This window comes from Aethalodelphis obliquidens, unplaced genomic scaffold (genome assembly GCF_003676395.1).
Source record: "Aethalodelphis obliquidens isolate GAN/ISIS:26980383/991018 unplaced genomic scaffold, ASM367639v1 scaffold41, whole genome shotgun sequence".
Taxonomy (NCBI): Eukaryota; Metazoa; Chordata; class Mammalia; order Artiodactyla; family Delphinidae; genus Aethalodelphis; species Aethalodelphis obliquidens.
The window spans coordinates 17,209,022-17,224,769 of NW_020837985.1; the positions used below are offsets into that span (position 1 = coordinate 17,209,022).

The 15,748-nt window shown below is 59.6% G+C and overlaps 1 protein-coding gene across 17 annotated transcripts in view; it reads left to right on the plus strand.

The window, feature by feature from the left end:
* Nucleotides 1–15,748, plus strand: part of MROH1 (maestro heat like repeat family member 1) — a 67,434-nt gene that overhangs the window by 12,867 nt on the left and 38,819 nt on the right. For 14 of the 17 annotated variants that reach the window (XR_003438302.1, XM_027132083.1, XM_027132087.1 and 11 more), the window contains exons 1-8: nt 686–722; nt 1,661–1,806; nt 7,385–7,516; nt 7,975–8,137; nt 8,373–8,471; nt 13,092–13,243; nt 13,630–13,770; nt 14,018–14,110. Coding sequence is in view for 16 of the 17 variants with exons in the window: in XM_027132083.1 (XP_026987884.1) it covers nt 701–722; nt 1,661–1,806; nt 7,385–7,516; nt 7,975–8,137; nt 8,373–8,471; nt 13,092–13,243; nt 13,630–13,770; nt 14,018–14,110 (948 nt within the window). In the remaining variant the exon portion in view is untranslated. Of the gene's footprint in view, nt 1–644; nt 723–1,660; nt 1,807–7,384; nt 7,517–7,974; nt 8,138–8,372; nt 8,472–13,091; nt 13,244–13,629; nt 13,771–14,017; nt 14,111–15,748 lie in introns of those variants that run through there. The other 3 variants (XM_027132088.1, XM_027132091.1, XM_027132089.1) reach the window with 1 other exon arrangement.

A 15,748-nucleotide genomic window follows, 5' to 3' on the forward strand; every position in this document is an offset into this window, starting at 1 on the left:
TAGGGCAGAGCACGTGGCCACGTGCTGAAGTGGGGGCCGCTTGCGCATTTCATGGGCTTTATCCTTTGGGTCCATCTGTTGCAAGTGGCGCTTCGAGGCGTGTGGTGTTTGGATCCCGTGTGCTGTTTGGATGGTTGGTTTCAGGCGCCAGGGAGCCCACCAGGTCCCTGTGCTGCCCACCCAGTCTCTCGGCCAGCAGGAGGCTCATTTAACGTTGTGCTAGGATCTCAGGCATGGGGAGTCCCAGCCCCGCAGCCACCAAGGCTGTTGCTCTTGGCTCTCAGGGAGGGTGTCCCTGCTCCGCACAGACCGCCAGCGACACCAGACCTGATGCGCACGGAGTGAAGGGAGATGCTGTAGCTGGGGGTGGTAACACGCTTGCCCAGGCCACCGTGGGCCAATCAGGACCAGCCCTGGTGGACCGGCCACGCATCGGCGGGGCTGACAGCTGCTGGGGTGGAGGAGAGCCGGTGACCATTGAGGGGACGGTGCCTCCCGTCCTCCGCACGCCTTTCAGCCAAACTGTGGCAGAGACAGTTCCCCCAGGGCGAAATTGTTTAAACCTTGTGTTTTACACAAACACAGTAACTGCTCAAAAACTGAGGAGGCTTATGACTTAAATGTTGCGCGTCTGGTTGCTGCAGGTTTGAAGACAGCTGTCCATGTTCACACCGGGCGAGAGGAAGCCACGGCCACAGCAATGAGCGAGTCATACGTGAAGAGTGAGTGTGTGGGGCTCTTGGCAGGTCTCCACGTCATGCCTGCCGGTTTCTGAGCTTGGGACACAGAGGAGCCCGTGGCATTGAGTAAATGTGCTTGGAAGGAATGACGCTTGCACGAACACACTTTCTCTAAGTTTCCATTAGAAAAAAAAAAGAAAACAAAGCTCTCGTCTCTGCAGATGCTGACGCAGAGGTCCAGATCTGGCCACAGGCTCAGTCTGGCGTGGGGGACGGCGTTTGCCTGGCACAGGGGGCTTCGTGCTCCATGTGGGAGGGTCCCTGAGCCTTCGTCCCTTCTTACAGAAGCCCCAGGGCCGGCATCCACTCTGGCTGGCCGCTCTGCTTGCAGCCAGGGCCAGCGGTTTGCTGAGGGCATGGCCCAGGGCGGGGCAGAGGCTGGGAATGGTGTTCCTGCCCCACAGCTTCCATCCCCAGGGTGAGGGTCTGCGAACCGCTGGCGGACACACGCCCGGAGCTCTCGGGGCACTGAGGATGGGGGGTCCTGTCCGTGGGGCGGAGGCCTGGATCTGAGTGTGGGGAGTTGCCAGGGTGAGGAGTCTGCGAAAGCAGCTGGTGGGACTGGGGTGCCGCCTGGCAAGCACAGGGCAGAGTGTGGGCCAGAGGGCCACCTGGGGCAGCTTCCGAAGGGGCCCTGAGTCTGCACCGCCTGCCTTTTATAGGAGCTCGGATCCAGCGGGGCCAGAGACGTGGAGCAGACGTGGCCTGGGCTGGAAGGTCGGGGTACAGGTGGCTGGAGTGACCTCAGAGCAGGCGGCCAGTGGGTCCCAGAGATCCCGGCCAGCGCAGTGGAGGCTGCAAAGCGGCCAGGCCGGCGCGGCGGTCTCCTCCAGCTGTGGGGCCGAGTCCTCAGAGGCTGAGCGTAGCGATGGTGGGGTCGGGGCCGGGCCTGACTACGCCACTGGGCTTTGTCACGGCAGGGCTGTTCACCATTCTGCTGGACGCTGTCACCGACAAGGACCCTCAGGTGCAGGAGCAGGTGTGTGGCGCCCTGTGCGCCCTCGGAGAGTCACAGCCTGAGGAGGCTCTCCGCGCCTGCGAGGAGCACCTGCGGCTGCACGACAAGGTATTGCTGCTCCTGCCGGGCGGGGCTGCGGGGCTGCGCCTGCGGGGCGGGGTCTGCGCCAGGGGTCTGCCGGCTGGCTGGGTCCGGAGTGCAGAGCCGTGCTGCTGTGGGTAGAAAATCGTACCTGCAAGTCCAAGCCCCCTCGAGGCGGGCAAGTCCAGCATAGATGACCCTCTTTGCCTCGTGGCCTGTGGGCTGGTCCTGTCGTGGAGGGACCGGGTGGTGAGCACTGCAGCGTCCAGCCGCTCGCTCGCAGGCCCAGTGCCGCCATCCCCTTTCGCTGACCCGCTGGAGCCTGGACAGCCGTCCTCGCCGATGAGAGAGGGCAGCTCGCGTCCACCGCGGTAACGGGAACACGTGGACAGGCCTTGGAGAGGGGCTGTGGCTGGGTGGGCGCGCCGACTGGACTCTGCAGAGATGGCTCAAGGCTCTGCAGAGATGGCTCAGAAGGGGCTCTGCCAGCTCCCCCTCTCCTGGGTCTCGGCTCCACGGTTCTGTGATGCTCTCAGCTCCCTGTGGTGGGAAATTATTTCAGTTTTCCCCAGTGCATGTTTTAGGCTCATTCCTGGGAGTTAGACTTTCGGTCTCAAAAGACCATTTTTCTTTTTGTTTTTGCCATTTGATCAGTAAAAGAGGATCCCTATACAATATAAGTTATTCCTCTCTCATCTGTCAACTGCCCTCTCCTGGGGGAAAGAGCCGCGTCCTGCTGAGCGGCCTGTGCTGCGGCTTGATGGCCTCTCCTCTCGTGGGGAGGGTCCCCTGCCCCCGCCCCGCTGTCCTAGCTGTTCTGGGCCTTTTACGTGTTCGTGGACTGCTGTTGGGACTAGGGGTACACAGGACGGGAAGGGCACCCTCATGCTTGGGCACGTGTGTGTCTACCCAGGCTCCTCGGCTCATGGAGCTTCACGGTGCGTGCACGCTGGGCGTCAGGGCCCTTCTCTTCGTGGCCGAAAGGCTCCATCAGCGTGACCTGCTGAATTCAGCGTCTGATTGTTAGACAAAGCTTAGGGCTGCCCTGGCTGTTTGAGGGGATGGCCTGAGAGTACTAGAGGTGGCTAAAAGCCTTTGTTGTTTTTAACAGTTCATAGAATTTACGTGTGCTTCACACTTGCCATTTTCTGGCTCATTTATGATTTTACCCCTTTTCTAGCCTTTTTAGTTTCTTCAACCAACTGTAAAAACCAGCTTCCTTCGCAGTGGCCCTTTACAGTAAGCGTGTCTGGAGTTGGAAGCCCTGTCCCTCGCAGTGGAGCCCTTCCTAGCGCCTCTCCCCCACCAGCCACTGCCCCATCCACACCCTGCTGCCGGCAGCTTTGTGCCACTCACTCGTGTTTCTTTCACTCACTCGTGTGCCACTCACTCGTTGGGCTGCATCTTAGCATGTACATTTCGAATCCCCTTGACTCTCTCTCCAAAAAGATGGGGGCTAGCAGAAGAAAGGTGTACAGCACTATCTGGTCAGCGTAGGTCGGTGCAGCGTTTTGAGATGCGTGCGATACTTTGTAGATATCAGCTTCTCGAGGCTTCCGTGTGCCTGGGGCGCTGGGGCATGTTCGCTGCTCCTCCAGCTGGTCCTGGTCTGTGTTCCTGGACGGTGGGGGGCCGCACGGTTTTAGACAGATCCAGTCTCCTTCCTGTTGGCCAAGTCTCAGCATAGGAAAGGTGAACACAGGGGCAAGCAGGCTCCTTCGCAAGGGCTGTCAGGCCAGTGGGCAGGGAAGTGATTTGGGGAAGAGAGGCAGAAATAGTTGTCTTAGCCCCCTCTGGCTCCTAGGACAAAATGCCACAGACTGGGCGGCTCTGAGACAGCAGACTTGTGTCTCCCACAGTTCTGGAGGCTGGAGGTCTTAGGATCAAGGTGCTGGCGGGTTCGGTGCCTGGTGAGCGCTTGCTTCTTGGTTTATAGGTGGACGTGTCCTCCCTTTGTCCTCACCTGGCAGAAGGGATGAGGGAGCTCTCTGGGGTCTCTTCTATAGGGGCACAAATTCCATTCATGAGGGCTGCACCCTCGTGGCCTAATCACATCCCAAAGGCCCTGCCTCCTAACGTCGTCCTGCCCGCAGGTAGCCTAGTCATCCAGTTCGTCCATTTAGTGGACTCAGTCAGTTCTGGGGGTGGGGGAAGGGCAGCAGGCCACCCGCCAACACATCAGAACGGTTGAGCCGGAAATCTCACACACTCCTGCCAAGGGCAGGTAGCATCAGAGAACTGCCCCCACCCCCCCAGCCCCGTTCCCTTCCCAGTGTGCTACCTGACGGGGCTGCGGCTACATCATCCTGCGTGAGGGCCTGGGCGAAACCCCCTCCCTCAGAGGGAGTGCTGCACATCTTCCTTTGACGTGGTTACCGTTCTGCTCATTGAACTCTCAAGAGCAACGTAAAGTGGAAATAAAATCTTAAAAAATAAGCAGCTGTCGCAACTTTGTAGAAGTAGAAGAACCCATCCTAAAATTCATAGGGAATCTCGAGGGATCCTGAATAGCCAGAACATTCCTAAAGAAGAAGAACGAAGCCGGAGGCCTCCCAATTCCTGATTCCAAAATTGACCAGGAAAGCTACGGTAATCAAGCCAGTGTGGCACTGGCGTAGACAGACGCATAGACAATGGAGTAGAATAGAGCCTAGAAATAAACTCACATATACGGTCAAATGCTTTTCAGCAGGGGTGCCAAGATAATTGAATGCGGAAAGGATAGTCTTTTCAACAAATGATACTGGGAAAACTGGATCTCCATTTGCAAAAGAATGAAGTTGGACCACTACCTCACATCATACACAAAAATTAACTCAAGGGGTCAAAGACCTAAACATAAAACCTAAAACTGTAAAACTCTTAGAAGAAAACATAGGACAGAAGCTCCTGGACATTGGACTTGGCAATGATTTCTTGGATATGACACCAAAGGGACAGGCAACCCACAGCGTGGGAGAAAATGTTTGCAAATCATATATCCAATAAGGAATTAATATCCAGGATATATAGAGAACTCTGAAAACTGAGCAACAAAATACCAAACTACTCAATTCAAAAATAGGCAAGGGACTTGAATAGACATTTCTCCAAAAAAGATACACAAATGGCCACTAAGAACATGAAAAGGTGGTCAGCATCCCTAATCATTAGGGAAATGCAAATCAAAACTACAGTGAAATACCACCTCACGTCCATTGCAATGGATACTATCAAAAAAAGAGAAAATAACAAGTGTTGGTGAAAATGTGGAGAAACGGGAAACCTTGTGCAGTGGTGGCGGGAGTGTTAAGTGGTGCAGTGGCTATGGGGACAGTACGGAGGGCCCTCAAAAGATAAAAATAGAATTATCATGTGACCCAGCAAAAGATTGAAAGCAGAGCCTCAAAGAGATATTTGCACACCTTTGTTCATAGCAGCATTAATCACATTAGTCAAAAGGTGGAGGCAACCCAAGTGCCCATCAGTGGGTGATGGATAAGCCAGATGTGGTCCGTCCACACAACGGAATATTCAGCCTTAAAAAGGAAGTGAATTCTGGAAACTCCCTGGCGGTCCTGTGGTTAGGACTCAGCCCTGTCACTGCTAAGGGCCCAGGTTCAATCCCTGGTCGGGGAACTAAGATCCCACAAGCCGTGGTGCTGCAAAAAAAAAAAAAAAAAAAGGGAATTCTCACACATGCTACAACATGGAGGAACCTCTTTTTTTAAAAAAAAAAATTTTTATCTAGGGATACATATGACTTCTAAAAAATAAATTTATTTTATTTATTGTTTTTGGCTACATTGGGTCTTTGTTGCTGTGCGCGGGCCTTTCTCTAGTTGCGGCGAATGGGGGCTACTCTTTGTTGCGGTGCGTGGGCTTCCCATTGCGGTGGCTTCTCTTGTTGTGGAGCCTGGGCTCTAGGCGCACGGGCTTCAGTAGTTGTGGCTTGAGGACTCTAGAGCACAGACTCAGTAGTTATGGCACACGGGCTTAGGTGCTCCATGGCATGTGGGATCTTCCCGGACCAGAACTCGAACCCGTGTCCCCTGCATTGGCAGGCAGATTCCCAACCACTGCGCCACCAGGGAAGCCCCTGAATGAACCTCCTTGAGGACATTTTGCTCAGTGAAATAAGCCAGTCACTAAAGGACAAATACTGTATACTTCTACTTCTATGAAGTGTCTAGAATAGTCAAATTCAGATACAGAAAGTAGAAAGGTGGGTGGCAGGGGCTGAGGGGATGGGAATGGAGAGTTAGGGTTTAATGGGACAGGGTTTCAGTTTTATAAGATGGAAAGAGCTATGGGGAGGGATGGTACTGACGGCCACACCACCAGCTGAATGTATTTAATACCACTGCACTGTATGTTTGAGAATGGTTAAGATGGTAAACTTTGTTATGTGTATTTTAACACAATTTAAAAAAGCGAAAAACAGAACAAAACAAACCAGTAGGGCTTCCCTGGTGGCACAGTGGTTGAGAATCTGCCTGCCAATGCAGGGGACACGGGTTCGAGCCCTGGTCTGGGAAGATCCCACATGCCACGGAGCACCTAAGCCCGTGCGCCACAACTGCTGAGCCTGCGCTCTAGAGCCCGCGAGCCACAACTACTGAAGCCCGTGCGCCACAACTACTGAAGCCTGTGTGCCTAGAGCCCATGCTCTGCAACAAGAGAAGCCACGGCAGTGAGAAGCCCGCGCACCGCAACAAAGAGGAGCCCCCGCTCGCCGCAACTAGAGAAAGCCCGCGCGCAGCAATGAAGACCCAACGCAGCCAGAGATAAATAAATAAATTTAAAAAAAACCCCAGCAGCTGTGAATGACCCCATCAGTAGGACATTGGTACTTTTCCCAGGTATAAGCTGTATGTTTCTACTTGAAATAGAGGGGTTCCTGCCCTCCCCTCTCGCGTGCAGGGCTGAGTGACCGGGTAGTGTGGGCCACCCCCGTGAGGGCTGCTAGCAGCCTCTGCAGGAGGGAGCGTGGTGGGGACGTCGTTGGCGGGGGGCCCGAGGGTCACGAGCACCTTTTCTCAGGTCTGAGCAGCTCTGCAGAGTGCAAGCAGCTCTACAGAGTGCAGCCAGCCTGAGTCGCGCCCTTTCTTTCCCTCTTTGCTCCCGTCACGTGGCCTGGGCACTCCAGCTGCACTGAGGTTGTGCCCCCTGGTCTGCACCCCCAGTCTGGACGCTGCATTCCCGGGGGAGGGGGGAGGGTCCTCAGGGAGCAGCGGGTCTTGGTCTTTCCTGGCTCCCTGAGTATTTCCTGTCCTCACCGCCGGTCTCCGTGACGCCCGGGACTCCCGCAGGATGAAGCCCTTCCCTTGGCTGGGCTCTGCTCACGTCGCGGGGTTTTCTGTCATCACCGCGACATGCCCTCCACCTGTCACGGCCTCCGCTGTGGTCTGCGTGTCCTCAGTGAAGGCGAGGATGATGCGTGCTGGACGGGGGCGCTGCAGGGACATGGCTGAGGAGAGGGCTGCACCAGGACATATGGAGAGCTCCCCAGGAGGCGGGCCACCCAGAGCGACGCCGTCAGGAGACCAGGGCTCTTTCTTAAGCTCAGAGAGGAGCCGTGAGAGACAAGCAGGTCCTGGCCCTCCCTCCATGGTTCTCTCCTCAGCTGGCGCATCCGTACCGGACGATGATCCTGAGGGTCATGGAGACGGTCGTGAGCAGTCACCTCGGCGAGCTGGACAAGGGCTTGGCCAGGGCCAGCATCCTCCTGGCCTCCAGCGAGATGACCAAAGTGAAGGTCCGTGGGGCTGAGCAGGCCCTGGCTTGGGAGGGAAGCTGCCTTCCGAGGCCTTTCCTCCCAGGTGCCTTAAGGGTGTGGGTTTGTGTCCGGCTGCCTGAGCTTGGCCCCTGGGTCCTGTGCACTGATTGCCCTCCTGGGGTGGGGAGGGTCACCCCACAATGGAAACTGACGCTGAGAGCAAACTCCCCGAACCCTCAGGGCAGACGCGGGGGCGGTGGTGCCCGGTGTGTGGAGGCGCTGAGAGTAAACTCCTTGAACCCTCAGGGCACACGCAGGGGCGGTGGTGCCCGGTGTGTGGAGGCGCTGGGCTCAGCAGGGAGCCCTGCTCCCAGCAGCAGCAGCGTGTCCCCTGGCGTGACTGAGGGCAGAGTGTCTCGTTTCGCTTCCTGGGCGGTTTCAGGGCGAGGTCTGCCTCCTTTGGTCTGGGTGCCAGTTCAGGTCTTTTGGGGGGATAGGAACTGGTTTGTGACTGGCAGCAGGCCGCCAGCAACGTCCTGGTGGCTTTGGGAAAGCGTTTCATCAGCAGCGTGATGGAGGAGATACTGAGCAAGTTCCAGCCCGGGGTCCTGCCGCACCATTTTGTCGTGCAGACGCTCGCCAACCTCTCTGTTTCCAATGGTAGGTGGCGGCTCGGCCCCTTCGACCCGTGGTCTGAGCGGTCTTGAAGACCTCTGAGAGCCCGCCGGCCTCGGTTCCTTGTGTCCCAGCAGCTCCACCGTGAGCCCCAGGCTGTGCAGAAGGAGCTCAAGGCGTGTGGCCGGGGTGCCCTGCCTCCCCTGGGGCACAGGGCCCGAGGGAAGGACAGGCTGGGTGGGGATGGCAGTGGGGCCCCTGTGACGTGCCCCTCTTGCAGTGTTCGGCGTGGTGCCCTTCCTGACGTCCATCCTGAGCACCATGCTGCCCATGCTGAGTGCAGCCAAGCCCGACTCGATGAGGGTGGTGTTCTGCTGTGGTAAGACGGGCCTCCGCGGGCAGGGGGGCCTCCGCGGGCACGGGGCCTCCGCGGGCAGGGGGGCCTCCGCGGGCACGGGGCCTCCGCGGGCAGGGGGGCCTCCGCGGGCAGGGGGGCCTCCGCGGGCAGGGGGGCCTCCGCGGGCAGGGGGGTCTCTGCGGGGCGGGTGGGTCTCTGCGGGGCAGGGGCTGGGTGCAGCCTGTCCACTCCTGGACCTTTTGTCTCCGGTGCCCCTTTGTGGGGCTGTGGGTCCTCCAGGCTGCAGGAGGAGGGCGGGACATTTAGAGGAAGGGTGACTGCAGGCGCAGGCTGGGTGGGCACTGCTGCAGATAGAGACCTGGCCTCTGCCGTCTGACTGCTTTTCTCTGCTGCTGGGGGCCCCCCTGCCCAGGACTTCACACTGCAGTCCCTGAGCCCTGGACGCTTGATGTGGGCCAGGAAGAGACTTACCCAAGGCTGCAGCTGCTTCCCATTCCTCTCCCTGCCCCGTGCTGGGAGAGTGACCATTCCCTGGGCATCTTGGGATGGGGCATTCACTCTCCCACCTTCTGTGTGCGGCCCTCCGCGTGCCTGGCCAGGGGACGGTGCCTCGCGGCATGACTCTTGGGGGAGAGGAGGGCACTCTTGTGGGAGGGAAGCAGAGGGTCCTGAGACCCGGGGGCTGAGGGGGCCTGGGCCTCTTCTAGCAGCCACCACGTTGCCCTTGTCCTTCAGCTTCCTGGTGTCCCTAGTGTCCCCACCAGGCTCAGGGAGACGCTGGCCGGTACTGAGGGGAGGGAGAGGGAGCATCTAGGCCCGCATGAGGACTGGACCCTTTTTAACCCGCAGCCCAGCCTGTTAGCAGGTGCTGGGCTTCCACCCCAGGCTGCCAGCTAGGGAGCATGTGGTGAGGGCGTGGCCGCACTGGGCAGGGCTCAGGGTTGGGGTTGGGGGCTGGTAGCTAGAGGATTGGTGTCTGGGGAGGGTTCCTAGGGAAGCTGCGTATCTTGCACACACCCGGGGACTTTCCTAGCCAGGGCCTAGAGCTTTGGGCCCCACGCCTCCCTGTTCACAGTGGCTTTGGGTTCAGGGTTCCCCTGCTTTCAGGGGGCCCTAGGAGGGGCTCCAGCCCCTGCCAACCCTCCTCACAGCCCCCCGCGTTCCCCATTCTCTCCATTCCCTGCCATGTTCTCTTTGGTGCCTCTTGCAGGCTCCTCCCAACTGTGCGTGATTGGCAGGCTGCGTGGGCTGAAGGGCAGAACCCTCCTTGACCTAGTTTTGGCTGAAAAGGGGAATTGTGACAGGATCCCCGATCAGCTGGGTGGGAATCACCGCTGAGCTGGGAATGCAGGAGCAGGACACAGAAGGGGCCGAGGCAGAGCTGAGGGGCTGGGGCTGTACCTCGGGTGCGCCGCACACGGGGAGAAGACCAGCCTAGGACAGAGCCCGTGTCGGAGCCGAGGGCTTAGGTACTGGCCCCAGGCAGCTCCTCTGGGAGGCACTGGCCTCGCTCCGGGAGGTGCAGGGCCCTGCACAGAGAGCTGACTCGCGCTTCTCAGGCGCTCTGGTCCCAGCCCTTCACGGGCCAAAGGCCCCTGCAGTTCCCACCTGTTGCTGTCGTGTATGAAGCAAGTGCGTGGGCCAAGAGACCTGCCCGCAGGCCGCCCTCCTGCTGAGGTGTGCGCCCCTCACCGCAGACAGAACGTTCAGGGTCTGCAGTTGGAGGGAAGAGTGGTCCTGCCTGCTGGAGGGGCCTCAGTTGGGCCAGGAGGGTCCACAACAGCCCATCAGCGGCCTGGGTGGGCCACGAGAGGGCTGGGGCCTCCTGTCCTTCCAGACAGCCTCTGGTTCTGGGCAGATGTCTGTGTCCACTGCCGGAAGGCGGCACAAGTGGGCAGCGGCGCTGGGCCAAGAACAGGAGCACGTGCACACTTGAAGCTTCTCGTCCAGTTTGCAGTACGCTGTGGCCAGGCAGGGGAAGAGTGGGCAGGGAGACCCAGAGACCGTGTTGACATGCCCCAGACAGCAGGGTGCACGGCTGGCCTGGCCACACTGTCCAGCACCAGTAGCGGCCAAAAATCACTGCCCACGAGGAAAGTCTGTGATAGGAAAGGTGGCCGCAAAATAAGCAGAAACCGAGACTTGGGGAAAGCAGACGGTTCAGGGAGGAGAAGACAGGCAGGAAAGGAAGTCTGTGGTTAATGTCCTCTGGGAGCTAAGGGAAGATGCGTTCAGGAAACGAGCGTGTGGCTGTGAAGAAGCTACATTCGGAGAATAAAATTAAGCTTCTGGGAATTAAAAACATGATGAAAATGGAAGGCAGAAATGGAACAGAAAGTTGAGGAAATCCTCCAGAAAGTAGAGCAAAAATGCAAATATATGGAAAATAGGAGAGAAAAGAATTAGCAGGCTAGGCCATGAAGCCAGCATTCGAATGAGACAACCTGGAAAGAACGAACGGAGAGAGTGGAGTGGGGGCGTCGTGCAGTAATCCCCGAACCTGCCCTGCAGCAGGAGCTGTTCCTGGTGGAGACGCCCTCCAGGCACCGCACCAGGAAGACTTTGCAGGGGGGTGGGCAGGGATGGGCCAAGGGGAGGCTGAGGAAATAGGTGGCCTTGCCTTCTCTCGCTCAAGCGAGAGTGCCAGAAAGCTCCAGTGGAAGGCACCCTCTGAGAATCAGAGCCCTGCCCAGATGCTACTTGAGCAGGAGGTAAAGGCTCTTGTGGAGAAGCCAGGATCAGGAAGGGTGCGGTCCCACGTGGGGCCGGGGGAGCCCCAGGGTGTGCGGCAAGAGATGTGGAGGTCGCCTTGGTGACTCGTGCCTGGAGAGCCAAGGAGACTCAAACCGCAGGTGGTCGGTGACTCTGGGAAACAAAGCTGCTCATGGACGGAGTGGGTGGGCTCTGGCGGCGTGGGTCTGGAGGGATGGACGGGAAGGACGGGCCCCGTCCTTGCGGGGAGTGGGTGAGGAACACCGTGGACGCGTTATTTATCGAGAGAGAGATCAAACGCCATGTTTGCTTCTGGAGCAAGGGAGGTTGGGCTGGCGGAGGGTGTGTGAGGAGTGCCCTTTACTCTGTGCCCGTGTGTGTACCTGATGGAACACTCAAGCCTAGTAACAGGTCGGGGCTGGGCTTCTGCTTCTGGCCATATGGTAGCCTGTTACCCTGAAAGACCTTCCCACGCAAAATACCTAGGATCCCTGATCAGTTTGACCAACAGCCTGACTGAACAGCTCAAGGAGGCAAAAGAGTGGGGGGACGAAGGGGCCGTGGAGGAGTGGGGGGTTGAGAGAGGAGCTGAGGGTTCTCGGGGCACCTGCAGCCCCGGTTTTAGCAGCCGTGTGGCAGGGAGGGGACCACAGCCCACCTCGCCAGACCCTCCAGGGGCCCATCCTCAGTGGAAGGGCTGCCCATGACACAGAAACCTTCCCCCAGGAGGTAGTTTTCTTTGAGAATTTCTTTATGTTCTGTCTTGAGCACGTGTGAACATGGCTGCCCTCCTGTAGATGGAGGGTTAGGGTTAGTCTTTCTGCTGGGCTGCAAAGCCCAGGCTAAGAAATTAGCCTTACAAGTGGGCCAGGTTTGAGGTTGTGAGCTGGAGCAAGTAAAGACCCCCGGGGCAGCTGCTGCAGCCCCTGCCTGGGCGCCGGGCTCTGCCCTCGGGAGGCCCGGCCGGGAGCCGCCGCCTCTCCGGGCCATTGCATCCTCATCTCCCCCTCCACTGCCCAGGCCCGTGGCCAGGGCCTGGCCTCCGACTCTCCTTCGTGGCCCCATCGTCTCCCCTGACCCAGGGTCCAGGTCCTGCTGACCACTCGCAGGTCTGCAGCAAAGCGAGTCCCCAGGCTTACCCGCCTGGTGTCCACAGCACAGTCCCTTCCACAGACACAGACCCCCAGGCCAGCGCTCCCCACCCTCGGCACCCCGCCACCGTGCCCCCAGGTCTTCTTCCTACACGTGTCCTGGGGGGCCCACGCCTGCCCGGCACAGCAGCCCTTGAAAGCGTGTGGCATGCATCTCTGTGAGGGGGGAGGTGGGCACAGCAGACTGGAGTGGGCCAGGCGTGGTGGCCTGGGGGCATTTTGGGGAGGTTGGTGCCTGTACTGGTTTCCTTGGACCACCTCAACGAAAGACCACAAATTGGGGGGGTTAAAACAACAGAAATGTGTTCTCTGCGGCTCAGGAGGCCAGGATTCCGAGAGCAGGGTGTTGACAGGGCCGTGCGCCCTCTGCAGCTCTGGAGAGAAACCTTCCAGGCCCCCTGGCGTCTGGAGGTGCCCGTGCATCCTGGCGTGTTGGCTCGAGGCTGCAGCAGTGCAGCTCTGCCTCCGTTGTCCCCGCGTGTCTGTCTCTCTTCTTGTGAGGACACGGTCCTGTTGGAGTTGCCCCCCACCCACTGTGACCTCGTCTTGACTCATTGCATCTGCAAAGACCCTATTTCCGAAAAAGGTCACGTTCTGAGCTTCTGTGAAGCACGCGAGTTGGGGGACCCTTGACGCCCGCACAGCGCTTTGGTCCCGAGCCTGGCCGGGTGCTCTGGAGGGTGTCTCGCAGGCAACATGGCATGTTAGAAGGGGCAGGTGTCGCGCGGAAGCTGTGCGGCCATGGGCCGGCCGCCGCTTACCGCGTGGGTCGCCACAGCTCTGCAGCGCTTTAGCGAGAGCACCCTGGAGTACCTGGCCGACCTGGACCAGGCCCCCGACCCCACGGTCAGGAAGGATGCCTTCGCCACTGACATCTTCAGCGCCTACGACATCCTCTTCCACCACTGGCTGCAGAGCCGGGAAGCCAAGGTATGTGTGGCCCTTAGGGACCTGTGGCCTCACCTAGCTGGCTTTCCTCTCCCACCCCCAGCCTGGAGGTACTGCTCCAGTCACCTGGGCCTCTTCTGGGGTCCTGCGGGTTCTCGGGTGTTGGGGGAGCTCTGTCTACATGTGCCCCTCCCTCCCCCGCCCCACAGGTCCTCACAGAGTAGGACTAGTTTTCTGGGGCCCCAGCGCTGGACCTCTCCCTGTAGGCCCACTCCCTCCACCCCTTTAGGACTGCCGCTCGCGGTAACCCGGGTCTTCGATTCCAACTGTGGGGTCCTTGGGGAAGGGCTCTTTGCACATCTCTGCCCCGGGCTGACGGGCGTTGCCGGCCGGTCCGCACGCGAGCGCCTGTCCCTGTGTCCCCCCAGCTGCGGCTCGCTGTGGTGGAGGCCCTGGGGCCCATGAGCCACCTGCTGCCCAGCGAGAAGCTGGAGGAGCAGCTCCCCAAGCTGCTGCCTGGAGTCCTCGGCCTCTACAAGAAGCACGCCGAGACTGTCCACGTGTCCAGGGTGCGTTCAGGAGTTCAGCTGCAGGGGGCACGGGGTCGGGGGGAAGCCCTGGGGGCAGCCAGCCTCAGTGGGGGGCGCGGACAGGAGCCGGGGAGCCAGGCCCACCTGGCCTTGCCACGCGCTCCCTTCCCGGCCCTTCCCCACGAGCGAGCGCTGGGGTGGAGGGCTGGAAGACTCCCGCAGCCAGCAGGGGTGGGGCTGGGCCAGGAGGAGGCCCTGACAGCCCCTCTCCTCCCTCCTCGAGCAGAGCCTGGGCCAGATCCTCGAGGCGGCCGCAAGCGTGGGCAGCCGCACGCTGGACGTCCAGCTTGACTCACTCCTGGCTGCCCTGCATGCTCAGGTGGGCTGGGGGCCCAGGGAGGGGTGGGAGCACGCTGGGAGGTGCCTGCTGAGGGTCAGGGAGCAGGAGGCGGGGCTGAAGCGCCGTCTGCCCAGCGCTGGGGCTCGGGCCGCGCGACACAGCACAGCCCCGCCGTGCAGGGGCCGGAGCGGGCAGCCAGCAGGCCAGGGGCAGCTCTGGGGCCATCTGCACTGGCCGTGCGTCCCGAGGGCCCGGGCTCAGGTGGAGACCCCCTCCAGCGGTCTTGATGGCTTTGATGGAGAAAGGGCTTCGAGGAGGCTCCGCAGCCGTGCACACCCTGCCCCCCCAGGTCAGATGAGGGGCATGGAGGTCACGGGGAGCTCTGGGGGGACGTTGCGTCCGTGGGACTTTCTGAGTGGGAGAGAAGAGGGCCGGAAAACTAGAGAGAGCGTGGGCAGGCGGCTCTGTGAGAAAGAGAAGCAGGGAGAGTGGACTTACTTCCTTGCTCCCCCCACCCCCTGGGGCATCTCTGGGCCTGCTCCACTCCCACACCTGCTGGGATGCCAGCCTGGCCCGCCGGCCTGAGCCCTCACCTGCCACACACACGGACGGCGCCCTGCGAGGGCCGGGGGTTGGGCTATGGTAGAGAGATTAAATAGTAATTTTAGTGTGTGAGCAATGGTAATGAACCTGAAAAACTGTATGAAGTGGATAGATTCCTAGAAAAATCTTAAAAATGTCAAAATTGGCAGAGAAGAAATAGAAAACTTGACTAAACCAGTAAAGAAATGGAAACAACATTCCAAGCCCTTCCTTTCTGAAAGCAAACCCAGGACCCACGTGGTTTGAAGGTTGCGTTCTTCCAAACTTTTGAGGGACAGCTAATTTCCACCATACACAGGTGGGCTTGGAAATGAGAAAAGGATCCAGAGCTGCCTGATGGATTCTTTGAGGCTGGTCTTGATTCCAAATCCAAGTCAGGACCACACAGAAAAATCTAGGTCTACTACTGTGAGGCTGGATGTGAGGATCGTGTGCTCAGTGAAGGGAGTTGCCCCGCACTGCACTCCCGGCACTGCAACCTCAGCACTGCACCCTCAGCACTGAGCCCTCAGCACTGCGCCCTTAGCACCATTCCCTCAGCACCGTTCCCTCAGCACTGCGCCCTCAGCACTGCACCCTCAGCACTGTGCCCTCAGCACCGTTCCCTCAGTACTGCTCTCCCAGCACTGCACCCTCAGCACTGCACCCTCAGCACCGTTCCCTCAGCACTGTACCCTCAGCACTGCTCTCCCAGCACTGCGCCCTCAGCACTGCACCCTCAGCACCGTTCCCTCAGCACTGCACCCTCAGCACTGCACCCTCAGCACCGTTCCCTCAGCACTGCACCCTCAGCACCGTTCCCTCAGCACTGTACCCTGAGCACTGCGCCCTCAGTACTGCTCTCCCAGCACTGCACCCTCAGCACTGCGCCCCCAGCACTGCACCCTCAGCACTGCGCCCTCAGCACTGCGCCCTCAGCACCATTCCCTCAGCACCATTCCCTCAGCACTGCACCCTCAGCACTGCGCCCTCAGCACCGTGCCCTCAGCACCGTTCCCTCAGCACTGCGCCCTCAGTACTGCTCTCCCAGCACTGCACCCTCAGCACTGCACCCTCAGCACCGTTCCCTCAGCA